This window comes from Toxotes jaculatrix, chromosome 8 (assembly GCF_017976425.1).
Source record: "Toxotes jaculatrix isolate fToxJac2 chromosome 8, fToxJac2.pri, whole genome shotgun sequence".
Taxonomy (NCBI): Eukaryota; Metazoa; Chordata; class Actinopteri; family Toxotidae; genus Toxotes; species Toxotes jaculatrix.
In genome coordinates this window covers 8,543,130-8,553,068 of record NC_054401.1, presented here as the reverse complement: position 1 = coordinate 8,553,068, position 9,939 = coordinate 8,543,130, and the positions used below count along the sequence as shown (strand labels likewise).

General features: G+C 42.0%; 1 protein-coding gene across 1 annotated transcript in view; it reads left to right on the top strand.

The window, feature by feature from the left end:
* Positions 1-329: 329 nt before the first annotated feature.
* The window catches only part of tmem145 (transmembrane protein 145), a 28,549-nt gene continuing 18,939 nt past the window's right edge, over positions 330-9,939 (top strand). The window contains exons 1-3 of the mRNA XM_041045263.1: positions 330-451; positions 8,302-8,376; positions 8,875-8,952. Of these exons, the coding sequence (XP_040901197.1) occupies positions 341-451; positions 8,302-8,376; positions 8,875-8,952 (264 nt within the window). The 5' untranslated portion in view covers positions 330-340. The remainder of the gene's footprint in view (positions 452-8,301; positions 8,377-8,874; positions 8,953-9,939) is intronic.

Here is a 9,939-nt window from a genome sequence, read left to right as displayed (position 1 = left end):
TCATTAGAGGTGTGTGACCTCTAATGAAAACATGATTGCAATCAGCAATGGCATTTTTAATGTGTGGACGTGTCGCATTCTCTAAGCACGAGCGGAACCGGACGCGCGCGCTCCGCTCCCCCTCCTCCCAAACAACCACACACCACCATCCACCATCCAGCTTCAACTGCTGGAGGAAGCCACATGCTTCGAAAGGGACCGGCGTGCCCGCGTCCGGTTTCTCTCTCACCCTGTCTCTCGCGCTCCGCTGCTCGAGCCGTCCCCCCGTGCGCGCGCCCGCTCAGAGACAGGCTTCAGGGAGCCCGGTGAGCAGACGAGCGGCAGCGGGGGAGAGAGAAAGATGGAGGTGAGGGTCCGGGAAAGGCTCCTGTGCCTGGCCGTGCTGTCCAGCGTCCTCTGCGTGGATTCAGTCCTCGGGAAATACGTCAAAGGCATCGTGAACACCAAAGAGGTGAGCGCTGTTTGTTTTCTTTACATCTTTAATTTGTTGCCACTTGCGACAATGACACCGCCAGAGACTGATAGGAGTGGGGAACGGACTCGACTGCGTATCCGCACGCAGGTGCCTCCGTGGTGGACTGCTCCGCGGGGTAGGCGAAGAGGCTATACCACCAATTCGCCGTCAAGTTGCCTCGAATATTTTCATGGCTGTTTATTGCCATGTGAAACACATTCACCTCCATTCTGCCTTGCAATTGCGCGCCATCTGCGTACGTGTCATCTGTGGCGTATATTTTACCCTCATTATGGTGGTCTTTGGCATCCTTGTAGCCCCAGCAAGCGGCATCCCACGAGTCCACGGATACCAATCGAGCCTCCGGCAGCGATTACTCATCTTTTAGCTTAAATCCAGCTTGGCGTGCTTGATTTTGTTGCCAAGCTTTAAATGTAAATCAGCAGTGATATTTCAGTTGATAATTGGAGGACCCGTTACAGGTGTGCGTCATATGGCTTGTGGCGCGCAGCGGTAGATTTGTGGTGATCTTTCGGAAACTGGGTTCAGTCCAGCCTGGTCAGGGTTTTGCGCCTGTTTTCAGACAGACCAGCATCGACAAGATCTGCGAGTTAAAATGTTAACTGTGCAGCCTGGCAGATAGCTCCTGGCCGTTTGTAATTCAGGCTACCACCTGCTGTTCCACATTTCTGGTTTGCATTCTCACGAGTTTGTGGAGTTTGACGTACAGGAGAAGTACTGTAGGGCTGTCTACCATTTTGTTGTGAGTCCAGGCCACTACACAGATAAAGTAACCTCTATAACAACACAGTCAAAATAGCTTTAGATGAAGTTATTTGATGGCTGGTTATTTGGAACAGTTTGATAATTGTGTTCGGATTTCTGCAGAAACTGAGCTTTGAAAGTCAAAGAATGTATGTCTCTGAAACAACAGAAGAAAGATTTGACCCCTCAGCCTGCGAGGTTAGTTGTGCTTGGAGTTTATAATCAGAGGTAAAGATATGTTGATCCGACGTGTTGCATAGGCCATACAAACCTAAGAAAGAATGCCTATGGTGCCAAAACAATTTCCCAGAGACCAAGCTGACATGTAAATGTGTTGTTTTGCCTGACATTTCAGTTTGTAATGATATACAAAAAAAAGCAAACCTTTTCAGTTGGGAATCTAGAAACAGCAAATATTTGGCATTTTTGCTTGATGAATTAATTATAAAATTGTTGATACATTTTCTGTCATTGACCCATCAGCTAATCATTTCAGCTCTAAGGTGCTGTTGAAATCTCCAGCTCCCACAGTGGAGCCCCTCAGTGACTAACAGCAGGGAAGTATTTTGTTACACTGTGCAGCTCAGGTCACAGTGCGGTGGAACACACATGTTCAGAAATGTCTCTGTGATTAAACACAGTTTGAAAATTCTGCACCAACCATGTGCACTCAGGTGTTTTATATATCACAGATTTTCATGTCTTGCCTGCGATTTGGCAGCAAAGAACAAACAAACAGATACTTGGAATACTTTGCTACTGCAGCCCAATATATCACCTTTCTTGTCTATCACCTTACCCGGCTCTTCCAAGAAACAAAAACGGAATCAAACACTAGGCAGTCTTATCCAACACGCTTTAATTCTCTCTCTAGCATGCTGACATACTGTGCTGACAGTCTATCAGTCCTCACGATAGTAAATTTTAAAATGCGTCATGAACTGAGATATTGAAGTCACTAGTTTGAATCCCCAGGATGACGGCGGGGATCAGAATAGATGAAATGAACAAGAAGCACTCATCCATCCATCACAGCTGTTGAGATGCCCTTGAACGCTGCACTGAATCTTCACCTGCTCCAGTGGAGCTGCTCAGTGGCCGGCAGTAGGTTGCACTGGGCAACTTCCAAGTGTTTGTGTGTGTCTGTGTGTGTGAGACACAATTTCTTGACTAGAAGAGCATCTACTGTTCCAGTCCTCTAGTGTGAATAAGAACAAAGTAAGTCAACCTGTCTCATTATGTAAGGCTTTAAATAAAAGAGGCTTTACATAAATAAGTAAATTCCACATTCCACAACAGGGCTGCACCTAATGATTATTTTCATTACGACTTACTCTCCTGATTATTTTCTTAATTAATTCATTAATCATTTGATTTTTAAAATATCTGAAAATAGGGTAAAATATCCAACACTGTTTCAAGGTGATGTCTTCGAATTGCTTGTTAAATTAGAAGAAGAAATAAAGAAAAATTTAGATGCGTACTTTTAAAAAAAATGCTTTTCAGAAATTTTTATTGAACTTTGTGCTTGGTTTTCTCTTCTTACACATGCGCTATTGAACTGGTCAGGGATCATTTGATGCCCTGTGCAAAACAACAGGGCACTCTGAATGACATCGGGCAACACAGGCTTTGACATATTGATGTTGCGTGTGTGTGTGTGTGTGTGTATGTGTGTGTGAGTACAGTTTAACACACCATCAGTCTTGCTCATGCATTCCTGTCCCAAGGTCACCTACTAACTTCACACCACATCCCTTCTCCAGATTCACACACACAGTAAAGCTCGGCACTCACACACAAAAACACTCTGCTTCAGTCCCATGGTGCTGTGGCTGTATAAGTGCCTGCAGAGGCGAAGGCAGACTTCGGGCAGAGCTGTAAATTCACAAATGAAATTTACCACGCTGGGAGAGGTGAAATGTTGAAAACTGTGGAGAAATCCAAGGTATCCAAAGGCAATGATGCGGCCGAATGGTCAGCTGCTTTATTTGGGCAGGGAGATGTGTACATTAGTTTAAGTGGCTCATGGTGTGTTGAGGCGCTGATAAAATGTCCCTTTGAGGGGCAGTGGTACTGAAGTCTAAAGGTCAGAAGAAGGTCACTGTTTTGAATCCAGCTGGGAAAATGTGAACAGGGAAAGAAATAAAAAGTCCTCGTTTAACAGCCAACAGCACAGGACCCCTGAGCATGGTAGTAAATCCACACACTGTGTCTCCTGTGTCAGTGAGTTTGTAGCAGACTGTTGTTGAACATTTACAACAGCAGAGTCCTCGTCTGACCTTAGGTTGGGCTGAGGTGTTGCTTGGTTACATTTCCACAGTGCACAAGCACAGTGCACTAGCTGTTACAAACATTAGTTTTCAATATGGCTGAAGGATTTTAGAGATTTTGCAATTTATTTATTTTTATTTTTTTCACAGAGAAAGCCAAGGGTTTTCTTTGTGATGTTTGGCCAACTGACAGCACTGACAGTTTTCATTACAGCAATTGCAAGATTTAATCTTTTGATCCTAATTTTCTGTATTGTCTTGGAGAAAAAATGTGACTGTAGACAGGTTAAAATGTCTTTTGTTTCTTCAGTTAATGAAAACCTGCGGATTAGACCTGGAAGGTCTTTAAACTTTTGTCTTTTGACAATGAATGAAAATGAACAAATGCCCTTGAAAGTTCTTTTCCTAATTTAAAAAATCTAGCCCCCATATTCATCAGCATGCTTGAGCTCTCTGGGCCTTTCTCCATCCTAATATCATCACCTCACATCTTGAGGAAAAACCCAGTAGTATGGATATGTATGCTTAGTGTGTGATGTCTTACTTTAATTAATGAAAATATACCAGCTCTGAATTCTTGAATTTCACCAAACCAGGACTTTGAAAGTGCTTGAAAAGTCCTTCAAGTTGACATTGCAGTAAACTTTGGAAACCCTGTTTGCATGGAATTTCCAACTCAATCAGTTTTCCTGCATTTCTTTTTAATGAGGACTTTGCGATTAGATACAGGCACCGTGTGTGTGTGTAGGTCTGAGCATGTGAGGGAGTGTTTACGTGTATCCATATGCTTGCTTTAATGTATATGTGTGTATATGTGCGTTAGCATGTCTACAGAGTCTGTGTGTGCTCATGTGAATCACCCAGAGAGACAGAGCGGGACAGAGCTTGAGTGTGTTTGTGTATGTCGGTGCTTGAGTGTGTTTATGTGTTGCAGCGTTGTGTAACCCTGACTAATGAATCATTGAGAAGCCCAGCAGTCCAGGGGTGACTTGACTAGCTGATTGGTAATTAATTGTTAATGAGGCTTAGCAAGCAAACAGGGATCTAGAGAAAAAGACAGAAAGCTATGGAGAAGAAAGGACAGAAACTGTGAGGGAGGGAGGGAGGGAGAAAGAAAGAGAGAGAGAGAGAGAGAGACTGTGAGATGCTAAATTGACCGGATACTGCATCAAAGCATAGCACTTGATTAATGGGGTGTACATACACACACAGGCACATGTGCAAGCACACACACACTCTTGGGGAGGTGGCTGAGTGATTCTGCATCACAATGCAGTGGCCATGGGGAAATAAGAAGACTAAAAGGGGATTAAGGTAGACACCTCATCCACTGTTGCTGTTCTCCTGGACTCAGTCTCTTTTCTGTTCCCCACTGAGACACACACACACGCACACACACACACACACGCACACACACATCCATCCAGAGGTACACTGGCCTAACTAGTAGCTGCTTGTTTGGTTGTTGTGTTTGGTGGAATAGTTTGACACCGGCGGTGAACTGTGCTAACAGCCATTACACTCCATGCAGACCTGTTGATGCCGTAACGGCCTTGTTTGACTCGACAGCCTGCCTTTAAGCTAAATACGCCCCCGACTTCAAGTGTCCATTGTTTAAAAAAAAAAAATGGTTTAATTCTGTAGGGCTGCAAGTAAGGATTATTTTCATTATTTTCATTTTCTGAAAGTGACTTAAAGGATTAAGCGGTTATCAGAATTGTCTAGGAAATTGTTTCAACTCTTGCTAACGCTGCTAGAAATGTCTGTAATGTTAGAGAATTGTTTAAATTAAATGCTTTGTCTAACAGCCCAAACCTTAAAGATATTCAGTTTACAGCCAATAAACATTTGCCATTTTTGCTTGGTAAATGACTTACATGCTTGCATGAAGTGGTGCGTGGATTAGTGTGGGTATGCATGTCTGTTTCAGACCAGCCATGGCATGCTGTAAAAGTGTGTGACATATGCTCTTGGGATATTCTTTGTGTGTGTGTGTGTGGTGTTCGTTCAACAAGGGGATCTTTCACAATCCTAGCATGTGGTGAGCTAAATAATACCGCCCCCCCCCCCCCCCCCCCCCCCCCATCCCACCATCCCAACCAGACCACCCCTCTCTTCTCTCTCCAGGGTTTCATCTCTGGGTCAGTGCTTCCCTCTGCTGCCACAGTTGTCATGGTTACAGCCTTAAGCGTCACCCGGGACGACGCACAGGGGTGGGAGTGAGTCTTGGGCTCCAGTGACTTTTGGAGTTTGCCATGAATTATAACCCAGAGGCTCCAGGGGCTGAAGCTAGCTGGCAGTGGCTGAAATATGGCTGTGGTTTTGTTTGCTGTGATGTATAGAGGCAGCAGTGTTGGCCACGCTACGCTGCTCTGGTTGCACTTTATTTCTCAGCACAGAAATTACAGTGCTTGTTTATGTAGAGAGAACACAGGGCAGAGGTAATTACAGTATAATGGTGCATGGGGAGTTTTGTTGGTTGGTTGCAGATCAACAGTTCACAACAACCAACCTTTAGGCCAGTTTTAATAAGGAAGAGGAAAACTGTGCTCCAGTCCTTGAAGTGGCTGAAATTTACAGCTGATTCTCGTGTGGGTTGGACAAGTCAGTACATAGCATGAATGCAGTTGTGGTTGTGTTTTGGATCTGCTGGAAGAGTACACTTGATTTTATGGAAAGTAGAAATTACCTGAAGTAGAACTTGGAAGATGCGATTGTGTTTTCCTGGTCTTAAAAGCTCCACTGCAGTAGAGTAATTCAGCTGTTCTGTGAAATGATAAATGAATCTCTGTTGTGCATCAGGATATCCAGTTAGGATTAGGTATTGTAGTCCAAATCATTATCACAGTTGTGACTAGGGCTGAAATGATTAATCCATAATCAAAATAGCCACAGATTATTTCTTAGTCGATTGACTAAACGGTTTATTGACTAAGTGTTTCAGCTCTAGTGTTAAGTATTAAAATTTGGCACTGAATACTTGGTGAGATTCTTAGTCTTGTTTACTTTGATCAGATATTTTATTTTATAATAGAAAGATAGAGCTAAATAAGTAGTGTCTTGTGAGCCCATGCAGCCTTGGGCCTCAGAAAACCTTGTTCAATTTTAACTCTTTTATTTAGGCAAAGTTACTGTTTGGCTAAGTTCAAAACATTAAACACTAATATATTTTATGATGTTTGGCATAAATATATGTATTTGCATTCTATAAATATTATGTAACCTTTTAGATTTGTATCCTGCCTTGGTCTTACTCTATTCTTTTACAAATTTAGCGAGACTAGCTGTTGCTATGTGAAGATGTGATGTCTCATTTTGGTCCGAAACTCTTCACCTACTCCAACTGCCTCACAGGGCAGTCCTCCAGATAAAGAAAAGTGTGTGTGTAAACAGCATATAAGTGATGTGGTGTTAGTGCTGTGTTCAGCACTATGAAAAAATAAATAAATATACACACACACACACACACACACACATTTCTGCTAGAGCACAGTTTCTAGAATAATGTCACACATAACATAATATGTAGCTGCTATGTATGTATGTGTTTATGTATGAATATACATCCACCACTGACTGGTCCGCCATGCCCATGCTGCTGCAGTGCCTTATGTAAGCTCAGTGAAGTACACCATCAGCACTATTATCTGGTCTCATGCTGCCAAGCTTATGGCTGAATAATATTAAGTAAGAATAGATTTTCTTTTCTTCTTCTCCACCTCTTTTGTTTATTATGCTCTGCAGCCCCTTAATGCCCCCTCTGTTTACCCTCTTTAAAAGTTTACCCTCTTGGCGCCACCGCCCTCCTCTCTACTCTTCTTCTTTTTCTCCTCCACCTCAACTTCTTTTTTTTTATTACTGTTTCTCTACCCCCTCTTTAACTTTTCTGGAACTCTTCGTGTCCTTTTTAGCTCCTCTTCACCCTCTCCTGTCTTTCTCTTCTTTATTGCCCTATTTATGTCCTCTATAACTTGTTTTTATCTTTCTTCTCTTTCTTTCAGCTCCATTTACCTCTTCTTTTACTCTTCACAACCTCTCCTTTTTTAGCCATGCTATGGTCGCTATGTTATTGCCTGTCTGAGAGCCTGTTGTCTTGTTGGTCAGTCAGTTCACCAGATACAAAAATATAAAATATCTCAACATCTAATGGATGGTTTGGCACAAAAGTTTGCACAAACGTTTATGGTTCTAACACAATAAGTGCTGTTTATTTGGGTGACCAAAAATGTACCATAGCATCTCAACGCACTGTAGACTTGTAGTTGATCTGAGTTGCTGTGGCTTGTTAATGAGGTAGGTCTCAGTACTTCTGCTAATTCATTAGCCTGTCAGGATAGTTTCCCCTGGTAAACAAAATCAACAGACAGTGTCCTTACAGCTTTATGTTTGGGGTAGGGAGGAGTAGGATGTTGGGGGTAGGGAGGCTAACTTTTCAGGCTTAAAATAGGTCTGTCTTATTTTTCTAATTTGCATTAGACTAATCGAAGATCAAAATTAAGACTAACCTAAACTACAGATCCATTTAAAATATCTTTGTGAAACCGGACTCAGGTTGAATTTGTCTGTCTCATGCTAAACTAAGACAATTAACATGTTAAAAATTATACCTGGTAAACATCAGCCTATTATTATTGTCACTGTGAGCTTGGGAGAATTATGATGTCAGCATTTAACTCAAAGTACCACTGAGCCCAGGTACAGTACCTCGCACATCTGCTAGCTTGGTTGTAGACTTTCTGTGTTGCTTCATGCATTTTAATTGTTTGTTTTATTTATTTTCGTCTTTACTTCTCTCTCTTCTGATGACAGGACTGGGTTTTCCTCACTCGCTTCTGCTTTCTCACTGACTTTGGACGTCTGGACTTCCGGTTCCGCTATCCAAAGGTAGGATGACTACGTTTTGTGTGTCTGCACTTGTTATCCATTTATCATTTCCATAAATTTTACCAACTTGCCCACACTTTCTTCTCTGACAACACAAATGTTATGCAGTTCTTTTTTCATCATCCTTTCTTTCTTTACTTGAGTGTCTTCCTCTCAACTAGTTGTTCCTCTTTTTTCCTTTCCTTCCTCTCGCTTCATCTAAACCAATGCCATCACTTTCTCTCTTCTTTTCTTCCTCCGGCTGTTCCTGCTGTACCCACCTTGTCCTCTTTTCTATCCCCTCCGTCTCCCTTTGCTGTTCTCCTCTCTATCCTTTCTATGTGTCTGTTTTGTTCTTTTACCCATGCCTCATTTTACAGTTTTAGCCTGCAGACTTTGGAAACAGTTTTTGTCGTTTAAATCTCAAACCGTCTCACTGCCTCTTCTCTGATCTATGCGCATCCCACCCCCGTTTTCTCCTAATCTTTTCTTTCTCTATCCCGTCTCTCCTCTATGCAGTCTCGCTGCTGTCAGAACATATTGCTCTACTTCGATGACAGTTCTCAGTGGCCAGCTGTGTACAAAAGGCCTGAAAAGGTGAGATGCTGACACCCTCTTCATCGTGTCTTTTGACAAACCATTGTTAACTAAACCCCATTTACTAATTTTCATGTCACTGTGGTAATGAAAATCCCTGTGACTCCTATTTTGTTAATTTTCACATTTTAACTTGAACTAAAGGATCACTCGCAGCTCATGCTGCTCACATTAAAACAAACTGTCCTTCTCAGTTCCTGAAAAGTTAACATTTTTGAAATAGAGGCTTTTCACTCACAAGAATGATATATTATTGATGATACATGCAATGATCAAGGATGGTGCAATAGAAATTTGGGAGCACAAAGTGAGACACTAGAAAGTTCTGCCTAAACTGAAGCTGCACCACAAGAAATGTCAGCATTTTCTGCAGATAAATGACTTGTTTTTTTGTTCTGGCCCAGTAATCAAAAGACATTAGATCTTATGGAAAAGTCTATTTTGAGAGCAAAGGGATGAACTTCCCAGTACTAGTATGGGGTTACTAATAAATTTCTCAATGAGTGTATATGCCAGTCAAGGAAGGTACTATGAGGTATAATATGACACAGTTGATTAAAATCAACATTAAGTTGCTTTCACAATCAGTGAATAATGCATAATGCAACCATTTATTAGAAAGACTCAGCCTCTACTCACTCTTTTTAATGCTGTTTAACCAGCCCAGCTTGGTTTTATCAACACACAGCATCTGATGTCATGTTTTCTTCTTTTTTGAAAGTCGAGCAAGTTCCTAAATATAAAAAAAAAAATGGGTAGAACAGTTATTAGGGTTAAGACACGTTTTGTGGCATAATGTACTGTATAGGAAAATCCATGGGAAAAAAGCCTACCCCGTCGAAGAGTAACATTGACCAAATGCTTTCTTAATAACGTCTTGGCCCGTGCAGTCATTTCAGTGGTGTATTTTTCTTTTTGCTGACATCTTTTGGGCCACAGATGTGACATCAATTTGAGATATTTCCAGTACAGCTACAAACAGTGCAC